Here is a 17543-nt window from a genome sequence, read left to right as displayed (position 1 = left end):
TGGTGATGGGGATTAGAGACACTTATAAAAGAACGAGACACTTTGGAGATCTGTGTCATTCTGTGTCATTCTCTCAGGAAGCAGGAGATAACCCATTAAGACCGGACCGGACACTAGATTCATCACAAAAATCATCACAGTTTTCTGAAAACCCTTATGTTTCTATATCAGTGGTGCTCAGACTATTTAATGTCAAGGAGCCCAAGAATTCTATGTATGTGGCCGGCCAACCCCCATCTGAAAATATGTTGTTTCAGAGACCCCCCCCCAGAAGCAAAGATTTTAGTTAAAATAATAATAATATATATTCGAAGATTTGCACCACAATTTCCCGATTTCAAAAAAAAAATTGCAGATCTACAAGCTCGTAGCACGAGCTTGTAGATCTGCTATTTTTTAACAGCTAGTTTAAAATAATGGTTGAAGTGGTTCAAAGCTATGAGGTGACACAGATGTGGCCTCAGGTGTAAATGTGTTAAAAAGGTAGCGAGAGTGAAAGCCAACAGGATACTGAGCTAAAGGAAGAAAACAGATGAAAGATGTTAGCAATGAAGCGTGTGTCATCACAGCTGTGTTAAAATAGAACAACGCTTTGTCTGCCCAGCGCTTCTAAGAACATGAGAGAGAGAGAGAGAGAGAGAGAGAGAGAGAGAGAGAGAGAGAGAGAGAGAGAGAGATGATCACGACCCCACATTGCACCAAACTTTCCTTATATGCATAAACATGTACAGTCTTTGTGTCCTGTGATCCCCAAATCATTATTTTATCAAAAAACGTTAGTGGTTAACATGACAAGATATTGAGTTATTATAATGATGACTTACAACCTCATACAACGTTGAGAGCATTTAGAAGTAGAACATCATGTGTTCAGAAGTGGTGCACTCATAAGAATGCAGCCTGTTCACAACATGTCGTAGTGCCATAATTGCCCGCCACCGTATCCTATCTTATACGTTACATGATGTCCCTGACTCTCGCCTGTTCGCTCCGTGTATACAATTACACGATACTTCTTTTACCATATCAGTGGTGCTCCATCTTTTTCATATCAAGGATCCCCAAAATATGTATTTGCCTATCCCTCCCCCCCCCCCACCACCACCACCACCATCTCAAAATATTTTTGTACCAGAGAAGCAGGCAGGCAGGTAGGCGGGCAGGAGGGCGGGCAGGAGGGCAGGCAGGCAGGCTGGCAGGCGGGCAGGAGGGCAGGCATGCAGGAGGGCAGGCTGGCAGGCGGGAAGGAGGGCAGGAGGGCAGGCAGGCAGGCAGGCAGGCTGGCAGGCGGGCAGGAGGGCAGGCATGCAGGCAGGCAGGCTGGCAGGCGGGCAGGCATGCAGGAGGGCAGGCTGGCAGGCGGGAAGGAGGGCAGGAGGGCAGGCAGGCAGGCAGGCATGCTGGCAGGCGGGCAGGAGGGCAGGCATGCAGGAGGGCAGGCTGGCAGGCGGGAAGGAGGGCAGGAGGGCAGGCAGGCAGGCGGGCAGGCAGGCAGGCGGGCAGGAGGGCAGGCATGCAGGAGGGCAGGCTGGCAGGCGGGAAGGAGGGCAGGAGGGCAGGCAGGCAGGCAGGCGGGCAGGAGGGCAGGCAGGCAAGCAGGCAGGCAGGCAGGCGGGCAGGAGGGCAGGCATGCAGGCGGGCATGTACTGTATGTAAACTCCTCTCACGACGACATTGCACGGCTTTGGGCCACAGATGTGTCCATACTGGCCGTGCCAAGTGTTTGTCATCCATGCGTGAAATAATCGTTCTGGATTGACACCAAGTTCCACAGTTCACATGAGAGGAAAGGCTTTGAAGCAGGCTGATGGTCACTGCTGAGTGCTGACTAGGGGCCAGTGTTGTTTTTGGCAGCACATTTTGATCATAGTCATAGTCTTTTGAATAGTTTTCATTTAGTTTTAGTCGCATTTTAGTCACCTGGAATGTGTTAGTCTAGTTTTAGTCGACTAAATGTCACGAGATTTTAGTCGACTAAATCTACAGTTGATTTAGTCGACTAAAATGTATTTTGTCGGGCCTTGATGCAGTCGTAATTACTTTTTATACTTAGGGTTAGGGTTAGGGTTAGGGTTACTACAAGCTCACAACGCGTTGCAGCGTGACGCGTTGTGAGCTTTGTAGATCTGCTATTTTCAGCATGCAACAAAGTGTCAAATTACTTATACTATGGATCTCTTGTCCACCAGTCCCCTCCTAACATTTTAGTCTAGTTTTAGTCTTAGTTTTAGTCATTGTAGCTTAGTTTTCATTTAGTTTCCATTTAGTTTTCGTCAGTGAAAAAAGGTAGTCGACGGAATAACATTGTCAGTTTTAGTCGACAAAAACAACACTGTGACCAGGGATGGGAGATCAATCGGTCAACACTTCACTATATCGGCCGATATTGGCCTTAAACAGTTTTCTGAAAAACCCTATGTTTCTGTCAGTTGGTTCTCAACCTTTTCCATGTCAATGACCCCAGGCACCCCCCAGAAGCAAAGATTTGAGTTAAAAACATTCGCTGTGAAAGAATATATAGTCAAAGATCTGCTATTTTTCAAAAATTAGCAGATCTACAAGCTCGTAGCGCAGCACCTTGTAGATCAGACAGGAAGATTAATAGACGATTCGTGAAAAAAAAAAAAAAAAAAAAAAAGTTTGGACCTACTAAAATACCCTCATTAGAATGAAGACAACATTTTACTGTGGGAGTGGTGGGGAAAATGGAGAACAGGGGGGCATCTATGACACAATTCAAGGCCAACATGTATGTTGGGACAGGATTATAGGTTGATTCCGGGTACATGTATGTTGTTGGGACAGGATTATAGGCTGATTCAGGGTACATGTATGTTGTTGGGACAGGATTATAGGCTGATTCAGGGTACATGTATGTTGTTGGGACAGGATTATAGGCTGATTCAGGGTACATGTATGTTGTTAGGACAGGATTATAGGTTGATTCGTGGTTCATGTGTGGATTTCACGTAATCTTCTAGTGATTCATTTGATCCTTTCATAGCCTACATTTTGTTTAGTGAGTCAGTTTATCTGATCTCATCTCAGCTTTCAGTCTAATGAATTATTGAATTATTTTAACTTGACTGCCATATCTACTCCGTCGTTGTCTTTGTAACGTCAGTGTTCACCTCCACGTCAGAGCATTCAGCTTAATTTAACCCATTTAGGCCTGACGTCGAAATTTAAAAAAGTGTCCTGACAGTTTTCTGAAATACCTATGTTTCGTTATCAGTGGTGCTCAATATTTCATGTCAAGGACCCCCCAAAATGATATGTAATTGGCCACCGACCCCCATCTGAAAATATGTTATTCCAGGAACCCCTCAGAAGCAAAGATTTGAGTTAAAAATGTTCGCTCTGAAAGAATATATATTCAAAGATTTGTGCCACATTTTCACGATCTGCTATTTTTCAATAGCTAAAGTATGCTTTAAAACACCAAAAGGAGTTCCCGCCCAAGGGGCCAGTGAGGCTATTCAACGTTGAAGCTCTGGGCCCTAGTGGTAGGAGGAGGGACTACAGGCGGACCCGTGGATTCATGACCGGGAAACCCCGTGCAGCTGGGCTTTAACGTTGAGCGCTCGGTTGCACTTCCGCATTTGACCACCAAAATTTGGTGGTCAAATGCGGAAGTAGACGTTCTGAGACGGTACTTCCGGCAGTCTTCCGGGTGCTTCAAAACACCACTGAGCAACTTCCACTGACATGAATAGCTGGGGGGGGCGGAGCTTCGCGCCAGTTTAGTCTCTATCCTTTTATATACTCTATGTTCCCACCCCAAAATGGGTTAAAGTGGTCGAGATATAGCTGATACTGACCAAACAATGATAGTAGGGGTGCACGATTATGAAATTATGACCGATATCCGATCTCCGATTATTTGCAGGGTCATATCTGCCGATACCTATTCTGACCGATTCTGATATTATACAGAGGACCACAATTGAAACAAGCCTATAGGGCCCTATAGGGCCTTATCGGCCCAAAGCCTGTAAAATAAAGTATTAAATCAATTTAAAAAAAATAGCCGGTACTCTTTTCCATCTGTTTTCACAACTGAATACTGAATGAGATGAGTACACAAATTAAACGTAGAAAGATCATATATTTGATTTGGCTGTTGTTTTAGATTAGAGGTATACAGCACACTTTGATTCATATTTAACTCATTGTTGATTTTTTTTGCATTTTTCAATTAAATCATTTTCTGGTGAAAACAGATTAAATAATCTGTATCTCGAGACCATTCCGATACTGATATGGCATTTTTATGGCCGATATGGCCTATTCCGATCATGCTACCGATTAATCGTACATCCCTAAATGATAGTGATTTATTTTTTATATAAAATACGTATTTGTACCAACACACATCACTGACACCTTTGATTCTTAATGTATTTTAGTAAATAAGTTCTGATTCTCTATGATTTCAGACGAACACAGACCACCGTCCATTAGGCAATGATGTGATGCCATGTGGATGCTGTGAGTTCATTTCATGCTTCTGCCTCTGACATTTAAGGCAAAGCAGCACACATTCTTATTCATGTGTGTGTGTGTGTGTGTGTGTGTGTGTGTGTGTGTGTGTGTGTGTGTGCACGCGCGTGCGTGCGTGCGTGCGTGCGCAAAACTGAAAATCATAGAGAACATGCCCTTTGTTTTTTCAGTCTTTTTCAATATCATAAGACTAAAAAATGGGTGAATATGAAATGTTCGTACCAGTTCTATGCCCTATTAGAATATGCAACGTGTTGTAAGCTTATTGAGCACCGAAGTCTGACGTCACTTTCAGTAGAGGGCGCCAGTACACAGGTTCATGTATTTTCTTATTTGCATTGAAATCCCCATTTCAATGCAGAACTGTGTTTGAAAAATAAACCGATCATCCCAGTCTTTCTGTCAGGGGGGTGGCTGTGCGTCATTAATGATGTCCATTCATATTTGATACAGCCAGTTTCTGGAGAAAATGGAATTCATTTGGCCGCAAAAGCCTTGAAACTACATATGAAAGCAATGTCGCTGCTAATATACGTCATGCTCAGCTGTCAACACATTGCGTTCCAGAGATTCCTTGTTGATGTAAACACAGCTGGCAGTGACTAGACTCGTACTAACCACGAAACATTAAATATCATTAAATCATTTAATAACATTAAATATCAATACAATTATAAAAAAACGTAATTAACATGTCAGTTTATGTTGTGCGACGGGCAGCTGCAGCCACCCTGCCTACCCGGAAATGTAGTCTCTGGGTTGTTTGACTCGTTTCTAGCGCTTATTGTGTTACTCTTTGCTAGTTTGTACATTTCCACCTTCAGTCGATGCTTCATAGCCATATGAGTGAAAAGGCCGGGATGATCGGTTTATTTTTCAAACACATTTCTTATATGAAGAGATCTAAAATCCCCCTATGGGGATTTCAATGCAAATAAAAACTACATGAACCTGTGGACTGGCGCCCTCTACTGACAGTGACAGTGGACTTCGGTGCTCTATAGATCTTCCACTTTAAAAATGTTAACACTACACCGTTGTTCATCAAAGTGTAATTTAACACATAAGTGGGAAGGATAATCAATTAATTATTAAATCTACAACTCACTACTGTAGCATATGGATATAACAGCGTGCATAACTGTAGTGTATATATTGAGATAACAGCGTCCATTCCTAGCGACAGGACGGTAGAATGTGGTAAATATATTGTGGCGAAATCTGACTTTGACTGAGAAAAAACAGTTTTTTGTGTAAAATAATGTTTTCTACTTTCCAGATGTGCTCCAGGTGTAAATGATGGATTCTTACTAGATTTAAGTTCACATGACAACATAGTTTATTCGTTTTCTAGATAAAGGGGGTGGTTCAACTTACCTGCTGGCACATCTTACCCCGTTCTCCCCTATAGTATGACCAGAAATCACTCCCGTGTGAAGTGAGGGGCGCTCTTATCATTATACATGTTCAATCACACAAACAACTGAATTGATGTGATTGGTTAGCCAATTTGCTTATCTACATATGACGTAAAGTTTCCCTTAATTGCCAATGGCCTTTAATGTTTGTGTTGCCACAAATCTACGTCATATTTTGCGGACATTTGACCTAATTTCTCCTTTCATTGTCAATGACAAAATATGAGACGTGTGTGGACAAAAGCTGTATAAATGGGGCTGGTGCCCCTCAAAAATACAATCTAGAACACACCACTGCTCTCTCCAAATATGGAGATTGAGCTCGCTAGTCGTGTAAATCCAGGACAGTGCATGAACTGCAACGGCGCCTCCGCAAAGTGCGTTGTTAAGCATGCATGGTTAGTGTGTGACGTCACTGACATCATGTCAGGCCACAGCTGATAGGCTATATAAGATGTGAAAATTACTCTCACTTCACTTTGAGAGTGGCAACTTTAACGTCTGTGTGAGGGTTTAGAGAGAAGACCGAGTGGCGGAGACAATTCGGACAGACACGACAGACAGACACCACAGGAGAGATGCTTTGCACAGGAAAGAAAATCCACATCTGTGAAGAGTGTGGCAAGAGTTTCAGTCTGTCGTGCGACTTGAAGCGTCACCTGCGTATCCACACGGGAGAAAAACCCTTCCACTGTGCACATTGTGGCAAGAGTTTCACTCAGTTGAGTCAGCTGAGAGTTCACCTGCGTATCCACACGGGAGAAAAACCCTTCCACTGTCGACTCTGTGGCAAGAGTTTTGGGTCGCTGGCTAATCTACACAGACACCAGCGTATCCACACTAGAGAGAGGCCTTTCCACTGCGAACACTGTCACAAGAGCTTCAACCAGACCGATCACCTGAAGATACACCAACGTATCCACACGGGAGAAAAACCCTTCCTCTGCAAACAATGTCACAAGAGTTTCAGAGATATAAGTGCTCTGAGAAAACACCAGGGTATCCACTCCACGCCGGAGACAACTCTTTCCCACTGCAAGCAATGTGACATGAGTTTCACTTGGTTATGTAATCTGAAGAGAAAACAGCGTGTCCACAGTCCACACTCCGGAGAGAACTCTGTCCACTGGGAACAATGTGACGTGAGTTTCAGTGCGTCAAAGAGACAGCAGCACACGCAGACTGTAGAATGAAGCAACGGAAGAAGGCCTACAAGCTTGCCATGCGCCACGTCCTAAACACGTCGTAAGAGGGCGACTAATTCTCTGGCACACAAAAGACTAAATGAAACGTCCCCTATAACGCTCAAAATATCGAAACATTCCCACCCGTTTGAAGTGAGGGATATTAAAGTCTAACTCATGTTGTTTAGGTGATGTAATGGTGATGTAAAGCAAACGTTGTCAAAACAAACATTAAATTCTCTTTATTGTTAATGGGATTTAATGTTTGTGTTAGTGACTAAACAAACATTAATTTCTCTACAATGTCAATGGCGTTTTTAAAACAAACATTGACCTGAAGACAAACATTAAACCTGTATATAGGCCCTCAAAAATCACACCCGTGTGAAGTGAGGGGCGCTCTTATCATCTTACAACATCGAGGACAAAACAAACATGGTCAAAACAAACATTAAACTCTGTTCATTGTTAATGGCATTTAATGTCTGTGTTAGTGACAAAACAAACATTAAACTCTGTTCATTGTTAATGGCATTTAATGTCTGTGTTATGGGGTCTCCCCCAAAGGCAGTCAGACAAGTGTTTCCCTTTATACTAGGCTCTGTGTAGTCGCTGGGAATCAGCCTGCTTCTGATGTCAACTGGAGCCCGGTCCTGATGTGCCTTGGGGGAAGTTTTAACCCATTTCAACCCTGAGAACGATTCTGTCGTCTAAATCCTGACAGTTTCTCTGAAAAACCCCCATGTTTCTATATGTCAGTCGGTCTCAAACTAGTTCATGTCAAGGACCAATCTACTTCTCAGTTCCAGTTATCCGACGCACCTGTCCATCGTAGGTGTGCAGAAGGACTTTTTCTTACATGTCAAGGACCACCAAATGTATATGTTCACTAGTACAGACCACACATTCAATCGAACATCGTTTGACATGGTTTAGCGTTTATTTAGAAGAGAGGAGGAACATGAAAAGGAATGATAGAAATGAGGTGCATGTTGATATGCGTGGGATGGCCTTGGACTGTCCGTGGGGATGAGGGGGGAAGGGAGGAGGATGAGGGGTTGGGAATAGGGGAAGGAGGGGGGGAGTGAGGATGTAGGGTAGTTTCCGAGGGGCTGGGTGACGGGTGAAGGGGGGGGGGGAGGGTCGAGGGGTGAGGGAGACATGGATGAGTTGGCGTTACGGGAGGGGGGAGGGGGTGAGGGGGGGGAGGATGATAGTGAAGACTAAGCCCCTGGGGGAGGTGAAGGATGAGAGCAAGCTCTGTAGAGCAAGCTCTGTGGGGGGGGGGAGGTGGTGGACGAAGGCCGGGTTCCAGGGGGGGTAGGATACCCTGGGTGTTTGGCATGGGGTCTGAGTAGCGGGCGTCCTGACTGTGCGAGGACACGCCCCCAATCCGAGACCCCCGTCTGGAACCTGAAACTGGAGAACGAGAGTTAGTAAAGAAGAGGGAGGGAGGGAGGGGTACGAGATACGGTGCACGAGTGACAAGTGGAACAGGCTGGCATATATACTCTTCCCTTTAATGGAGCGAGGGTGGTGATAGGGCAGAGAGCCAGACAGTTGCCATGGCAGCAGGGCCTCGGTGAGTGGCGAGGGTGGAGCTGGCATCGGTAGTCATGGCAGGTAAGTGGTGGAGTTGATTGTAGCTGTGGGGAAGGAGGTAGCTAGATACCTGAGGCTAGGAATAGAATTAGCATGGCATGGTGGCAGGGGAGGTCACCGATCTTAGCTTGTAGGCATGGCCTTCCTCCTGAACATACGTTATACCAACTCCATGAGTTGTGTTAGTGACAAAACAAACATTAAACATTAAACGTTTTTTAATGTTTGTTTAAGGAAAAACAAACAACCTGTACCCTCAACACACGTGGGCTGCACTGTAAATAATACAAATCACACCCGTGTGAAGTGAGGGGCGCTCTTATCGTCTCACAACATCAAATACAACATAACAATTTACAATTTACAATTTAGGCATTTAGCAGATGCTCTTAATCCAGAGTGACTTACATTAAGCAAGAACAAAAAGCATAGGAATACATCACATATATAAAAAGCATTTATCATGAAACATGCGTAAGCTAAGAACGTAACAGTGGAATATCTATATAATGAAACTATACATATAAACTATGCATATGTACTATGACGTGCTATGACTACATACAATGCAATTATAGTGCTGTCTACATGCTAAAAGTCTGTATCAAATGCTATCTAAGTCTACAAAGATGCTATCTAAGGGGGTAGGGTAAGTGCTATGGGCCATGATGGAGTCTGAAAAGGTGGGTTTTCAGACTGCGGCGGAAGATTGGGAGTGATGCTGCAGTTCTGACTGCAACAGGAAGTGCATTCCACAGTTTTGGAGCCAGAAGGGAGAAGAGTTTGGGACGTGTGGAGCTTTGTCCCGGCGTTTTTAGTCAGGGTGCTTCCCATGCGTTGGCTGATCTGAGTGCACGGGAGGGTTTGCTCCCTGTGGGACCCCAGTTTGGAGGGTTCGGGGGGATGATAGCAGACCTTTCCAGGAAACCTGGTAGGTCCGGTCGGTGAGGTAGGAGGTTAACCACTTTAGTGCCGTCCCACCGATGCCTAGATCCGCTAGGGTGTCTAGGAGCAGCTGGTGGTTCACTGTGTCAAATGCTGCTGATAGGTCTAGGAGAATCAGGACTGCAGAGTGGGAAGCAGCCTGGGCAGCATGTAGTGCTTCTGTGACTGCCAGCAGGGCAGTTTCTGTGGAGTAGGCCTTTTTAAATCCGGACTGGTTGGGATCCAGCAGGTTGTTCTGTGAGAGATGGAGAGAGAGCTGGTTGGAGACAACACGTTCAATGCTTTTAGAAATAAATGAAAGGAGTGATACCGGTCTGTAGTTCTTGACATCTGAGGGGTCAAGGGTTGGTTTCTTGAGGAGTGGTGTTACTCTGACTGACTTGAGGGCAGATGGGACACAGCCTGAGGTTACTGAGGTGTTGATGATGGAGGTGATGAAGGGGAGCAGATCAGGTGCGATGGTCTGGAAGATTGGAGACGGGACAGGGTCTAGAGGACAGGTGGTAGGTCTAGTGGATGTCACTAGTATAGAACCTCGTCTGGGGAAAGAGGAGAGAAGGAGGACATGCATGTTATGTTGGGGTTAGTGTTGGTTGAGTCAGATGCCACTTTATGGGGGAGGGGGGAAAGGAGCTGCTGATATCATCAACCTTCTTCTCGAAGTAGTTGACAAAAACATCAGCAGTGAGGGATGAAGGTTGAGTGGGGGAGGGGGCTTAAGGAGGGAGGAGAAAGTGGAGAAGAGCTTCCTTGGGTTAGAAGTACAGGATTGGATTTTGGTGTGGTAGAAAGAGGTTTTAGCAGTGGTTAGTGAGAGGGCGAAGGCAGAGAGGAGTGAGTGAAAGTGGGAAAGGTCATCTGGTAGCTTTGTCATGCGCCACTTTCTTTCGGCTGCCCTTAGAGGTGTTCGTTCAGATCTGAGAGTTTTAGATAACCAGGGAGCCGGTGGACATGAGCGAGCTGGCCTGGATGAGGGCGGGCAGTGTTGGTCGAATGCAGATGAGATAGAGGAGAGGAAGGATGAGGTTGCAGTGTCAGATGAGAGAGAGAGAGAGGAAGGACTCCAGGGAGGGTAGAGAGGAGAGAATAGAGGATGAGAGGGAGGATGAGTTTAGGGACTTGAGATTGCGTCGGGTGGTGACGTTCGGAGGATTAGTAGGTTTAGGCGGGAGGGTGGAGAGAGAGAGGGAGAAGGTTATGAAGTGGTGGTCAGACCTAATTAAGGGGGTAACAGAGAATGTGGAGAACACAATGTCCAAAACATTACCAGCCTTGTGAGTGGGAGGGGACTCAGGGGAGGGAGATAGGGAGAGGTCAAATGAGGCCAGAAGGGATGTAATGGGAAGATACTTATCTGCGGTCGGTAGGTTGAAGTCACCCAGTAGAATCACGGGGGTGCCATCTTCCGGAAACGAGCTGATCAGAGAGTCTAGTTCTTCCAGGAAGTTCCCGAGAGTTCCTGGAGGGCGATAGAGCACAATGAGGGTGAGGGGGACTGGTTGTGATATAGAGATAGCATGAAATTCACATGTGGACAGAGAAAGGTGAGAGAGATTTAAGACACGGAAATTCCATTTGGGGGATGTTAGTAGCCCTGTACCCCCCCCCTGTACCTGTTTGGCGAGGGGTGTGGGTGAACTTGTGTGAAACAGAGAGGGAGGTGGGGGTTGCAGTGTTATCTGGGGTGATCCAGGTTTCAGTCAGAGCAAGGAAATGCAGAGACTTGAGGGAGGCGTGGCCTGAAATGAATTCAGGCATATTCTTTTTGGTAGCTGCGTGGCAGTTCCATAGGCCTCCCTCCACCACAATGTGGTGACTGGGTGAACGAGCTGGATAGATGAGATTTGAGGGATCTCTGTGACGGGAGAGGTAGTGTCTAGGGCGACATGAGGAGGACAGTATAGGGACGGTGGGGAAGCACATTATAAACATATAATATATAAATAATAAAGTAATAATAATAATAAAGTGCAACTAATAATTATAACATAATAATAGTAAGAATAGGAAGTAGGAAGTAAGTTGATACAAAACCCTAGGAGACGGCCTCCTTCGCTGGATGTGTCTGGATGTCCGGGTCTTTGGATTGGACACTAGGCTATAATAGTCAGCCTGTGTGATTTGTTCGATAAAGATTGAGATTCAACCAGCCATGAGTCAGGGTGTAGTGTGGTTAGACGGGGGAAAGGAAAGGAGCTAAGAAAGCTCAGAAGTGTAAAGGAAGGAAAAGTGTATGTAGGTTTTCACTTACTGTGTACCAAAGTGCAGGTTCACAAGCAAATGCAGAGTCAGACCGCTAGCCAGAGTGTCTCTGAAACTGAGCAACCTATATAGGGGCTGAAGAGCTTTTCAAAAGTGAAGGCGGAGCTAAGAGATCAAGTGAGCTGTTATTGATAGCTCAATTGCTTGCAATTAGTCCTAGTCTCTTTGTTCAGTTTCAGAAATACAATCTGATCGATCACATACATGCGTACATTGGGTCGGTGCATTCGTCTGAAAATAAAACAAATTAATACTAGAATAAAGTTTGCTCATCTAAGTGTGACGTCACAAACTCCATATTTGGGCATGGTCGATCTAGAGCTCCATATGGAGTCGGTAGTGACATCTAGTGCTGACATCGTGCTGATATGTGGACGGATATATAGCTGTCATGAGCATCCATAGCCAAGCACTATATGAAGGCTGGCCCGTCACCTCTCGAGTTCATCTAAGGACAGAAGCTTTGAGATCAATCGACCGGCGTAGGTCGGTGCACGTGACAGAGACACTGCACGAAATGGTGGACACGTGTGGCCAGGTGCTGCTGGCCTCCGGCATGGCCGTGCTCTCTCACCCCTTCATGTACACCAAGGTCCTGGCGCAGGTCGGATACGAGCCTCTGCCCCCGTCCCTGGGCAGGAGCATGTTCGGCAGACAGGAGTACCAGCTACCGGGAGCGTTCGCCTACGCCAAGCACATCGTCAAGGTAGACGGTAAAGCGGGCCTGTTCAAAGGACTGGCTCCCAGGCTGTGCGCCGGGACCATCGGCATCATCGTCCACGGCGGAGTCCTGCGGAAATGCCAAGAAGGAGACCTTAACGTGACGGGCGATCAGATGCCAGAGGACGGATCCCTGCTCCACGTGGTCAACGAGACGACCAAAGAGATGATCGCTCGTTCCTGCGCCGCCGTCGTCGCGCACCCCTTCCACGTGATCACGCTGAGGTGTATGGTCCAGTTCATTGGACGAGAAACCAAATACGGCGGAGCGTTCGGTTCCATCCGAACGGTCTACAGAGAGGAAGGAATCCTGGGCTTCTTTGCCGGTTTGATTCCTCGGCTGCTGGGCGACGCCTTGTCCCTGTGGATCTGCAACCTGCTGGCTCACCTGGTCAACACCTACGCCCTCGATGACTCTACGGGTCACACGGTAGCGATCAAGACCCAGGTCGTGACGGGAATGTTTGCCGGCATGCTCACGTATCCCTTCGAGTTGGTGTCAAATCTGATGGCGGTCAACAACTGCGGGCTGGCAGGAGGTCTGCCTCCCTACGCCTCTGTGTATCCCGCCTGGGTGGACTGCTGGAGGAATTTAAACGCACAGGGCAGCATGAGCAGAGGCAACAGCTTATTCTTCCGGAAGCTTCCAGCGGGAAAGACCTACGCCATCGACCAGAAGAGATGTGTGGAGTGTGTGGAGAATGGAGTGCAAACGTGGACAAAAGTGGACTGACGTGAAGTAAGCAACCGACTCGAGGCCCGGGCACCGCACCTCCTGTGATGGTGTGGAACGCGCGTGTCGAATTTGATGTCGGTGGTTCTCCGACATCAAATTCGACACGCGCGTTACAGACATACAGTTACGTGCATTAAAGACAGACATACATGCGTACGTACACACGTACAGAGAGTGGGTGCATTTGTCTGAAAAAGTAAAAAAATAAAAAGTAAAAACAAAAATCTAAAGCCCTAACCACACCAAATGGTCGAGACGGTTTTAGCGTTGTCCCAGCGGTGCGATATGTCCGGTTGCACATACGTCGTCCCTAGTGATTCAACAGCCCCCAGACCACACCAAAGGGCCACCATGCAACTCCTTGCAACCGTTTGGACCCAAGGAGTTGCATGGTGTTCCTTTGGTGTGGTTAGGGCTTTAGTCTGACATCACAAACTCTTTATTTGGGCATGGCTCATCTAGAGCACTATATATTTATGGAGCCGGCAGAGACATCTAGTGCTGACATCATAACGTAAAACACCATATGAGGATATAGCTGACTCATCATAGTGACATCGGTGTGATTCATGAGCGTCCATAGCCAAGCACTATACAAAGGCTGTCCGTCACCTCTTTATTTCATCCAAGCACAGAAGCTTTGAGACCATAGACCAGCACCCACCCAGAAGACAAGAGAGACAGAGACAAGACACACGGGACACGACAGGACAGACAGTGAGAGAGACAGAGGGAAAAGGACAGCCCCAAAAGATCTACACTCTTTTCCCCCAATGTCTTGCACAGGAAGGAAAGTCCACATCTGTGAACACTGTGGCAAGAGTTTCAGGTCGGGCGACCTGAAGCGTCACGTGCGTATCCACACGGGAGAAAAACCCTTCCAGTGTGAACACTGTGGCAAGAGTTTCACTCAGTTGAGTCAGCTGAGAGTTCACATGCGCAGCCACACGGGAGAAAAACCCTTCCACTGTCAACGCTGTGGCAAGAGCTTCGGTACGCTGACTAGCCATGTCAGACACCAGCGTATCCACACCGGAGAGAGGCCTTTCCACTGCGAACACTGTCACAAGAGCTTCAACCAGACCGATCACCTGAGAGTTCACCTGCTTATCCACACGGGGGAGAAACCCTTCCACTGCAAATACTGTCAAAAGAGTTTCACTCAGTCGTGTGACCTGAGGCTTCACCTGCGCATCCACACGGGAGAAAAACCCTTCCGCTGTCAATACTGTGAGAAGCATTTCGGTACGCTGTCTAATCTACACAGACACCAGCGTATCCACACCGGAGAGAGGCCTTTCCACTGCAAACACTGTCACAAGAGCTTCAACCAGACCGATCACCTGAAGGTACATCAGCGTATCCACACGGGGAGAAACCTTTCCACTGAAAATGTTGTCACTAGAGTTTCAGATATATAAGTACACTGGGGAAAAAAATACCTGAAACTCACAATGTGACATGAGTTTAACTTTAAGTAACCAGAATTTCCCATGAGCCTATATGGCGCGCTCCAAAGAAATGGAAAATAGGCCTAAATAATAAAAATCACACCCGTGTGAAGTGTGGGACGCTCTTATCATCTTACCAGAGTAGTATAAAAGAGAGTAATGACACTCATTGACTCTCATTGTAACAATGGAACGCGGAAGTGCTCATTCTATCTCAATGGAATAGTTCCAGCCATAGGAGCAATGTTTGGAACTGTCGCCCATAGGCACCCGCTTTGCGGCGAGATCAAAGCGTGTCACCACTCTCTTACTACATTACTCTGATCATCTTATAACATGATGATGTAAAACAAACATGCATTGAGACAAACCAAACATTCAATTCTCTTTGTCAACGGCGTTTTTAAAACAAACATTGAATTAAAAACAAACATTAAACCTGTATATTGGAGGGGCTGGCACCACTCAAAAGTAAATAATAAAAGAAAATCACACCCGTGTGAAGTGAGGGGCACTCTTATCATCATACATCATCTCATGAACAACTGAATGTATGTGATTGGTTAGCCGATTTGCTCGTCTATATGGGCCATTCTACCGAATTGGTTCAAATTCAGAGTTGGAAATTGTGTGAAATGTGTATGATATTTTGGAAAAACTTTGACCATATTCATGTTGCACCAGATCTAAGGGACACATATTTAGTAAAGGCACAGTCAATTATCATATTGTATTTTAATAATGTACTGGAATATCTTTCCTCTCCCAAAATGTGTCACTACCGAAACAGACTTTTACCTTCGAATAAAGATGCTTATTTTAATCTAATTTTTTTTTCAATTCCCCGCTGTACAGACAAAAATAAATCAAATGGGGGTATTAAAAATATATAGGAAAGTGACAAAAAGTACTTTTTTCACTTCCAATAGGAAGTAACATAGATGTTTATGTCTGTATATATTTAATTTGATATTATCTCAATTAATGTATTGTGATTAATTAGACCATACTATGACATTACTACAGTGAAAAGTCTGAACACTAAATTGTTTTTTAATATGTGTTTTTCATTGTGGGACTGCAATTTGAACCAATTCAGTAGAATGGCCAATATGACGTACATTTCATTGTCAATGGCATTTAATGTTTGTGTTGCCACAAATGTACGTCATATTTGAGGAACATGTGACCTAATTTCTCCTTTCACTGTCAATAGCAAATATGAGACGTGTGGGGACAAAAGCTGTATATAGGAGGGGCCAGAGCCTTAGATATAGACTACGATAACTCTATAGATAGAGTTACGCAAACTGCGTTCACTTCATGAGGCTTCAGTCCAATGGCGACTCTCCGACTTCTATTGAGAATGGGGACAACCAACTGGGACAAGTCCTGGACCGGAAGTAGGCAGAAATGCATTGGAACCAGGCAACAGCCCAGCTTTAATGATCTTAAATCGCTTTATTTTAGATGGTTTTTGTAGTAATAGTACAACATAAACTTTAGTTGTTAGTTGCACACATGCTTAAAATAGCTCTTATTTGTGCCGCCCTTGTTGAAAACAATGTATTTCCAACTCCAGCTTGTCTCAGTTCAGGCTGCATGAACAGCGCTCGAGCGCTCGGTTCCCCCCCCCCCCCCCTCAATATCGTAACTCTTCTATTAGATGGCTCTGGGAGGCCCTCAAAAATATAAAAAATCACATACAGTACGTGTGAAGTGAGGGGCCCTCTTATCACCGTACATCATAATGGATTGATTGATTGATTGATTGAAGAATTTATTAACAGTTTGCAGAATTACAGTACATTTCAAGCACAAACTCAATACAAAGGCTGTTAACTGTGAGTGGACGACCCAATTAAGCATTACACTTGTTTCCAATAGGGTCCACCATGTTCAAATCATCAAAACATTTAGAGACGTACAAATAGACACTTCTATAGACAGAACAGGAATTCATAAAGGAGGTAAAAAGGGAAAAGAAACATATACAGTGAGGGGAAAAAGGGGGGGGCAGAGGGGGGATCATCTCATACTGGCCAATCAGAATGCCTGTTGCCTTTGATTGGTTAGCTAATTTGCTCGTTTACATATGACGTACATTTCCCCTAAAATGTCAATGGCGTTTAATGTTTTGATGTTTAATTTGCGTCATATTTAGTGGAAATTCTGACGTAATTTCTCCATTCATTGTCAATGGCAAATATTGAGACGTGTGGGGACAAAAGCTGTTTATCCCATTTTGGGCAGGAACCCCTTTTGGTGTTTTAAGCACTATGTTATACTTTAGCTATTGAAAAATAGCAGATCTACAAGCTCATAGCGTGGCACCGAGTGCCGCACTACGAGCTTGTAGATCTGCTATTTTGTAACCCAATATGCATTGTCACGTGATCGGCTAATAGAGACTAACGGGGACTACAAATGTCACACCCTCAAATGAGACAGCGCCCCCACTTCTGGTCCGTTAGAACGGTGTACTGCAGGCCAGCTATAGAAGCCCATTGACATTCAACTGTAGTTAGCCTACTTTTAACGTAATACGAAATGAACTGAAGACTATATTCAGAGGATGGAGTGTCTTTGTCAACATATCGTCTTGTTGTACATCCCGATCCCGACTGACATTGTTGAGGGCTGATAGCCCCTCCTATGTCCAGCTTTAAGTAACTAACACAAACATGAAATGCCATTGACAATGAATGGAGGGTTTGTGTAA

The 17543-nt window shown here is 45.4% G+C and overlaps 1 protein-coding gene across 1 annotated transcript; it reads left to right on the top strand.

Moving 5' to 3' along the window:
* Positions 1–12431: 12431 nt before the first annotated feature.
* Positions 12432–13367, top strand: LOC306935576 (mitochondrial carrier homolog 2-like; the record flags this gene model as incomplete). Its single annotated transcript, XM_079518675.1, has 1 exon — positions 12432–13367. One exon carries the CDS (start codon positions 12432–12434, stop codon positions 13365–13367), a length of 936 nt encoding a protein of 311 aa, XP_079374801.1.
* Between the last annotated feature and the right edge of the window lie 4176 nt (positions 13368–17543).

This window comes from Electrona antarctica, assembly GCF_951216825.1.
Source record: "Electrona antarctica genome assembly, chromosome: 13".
Taxonomy (NCBI): domain Eukaryota; kingdom Metazoa; phylum Chordata; class Actinopteri; order Myctophiformes; family Myctophidae; genus Electrona; species Electrona antarctica.
Note: the sequence above shows the minus strand (reverse complement) of the source record. Positions and strands in the feature narration are given on the sequence as shown.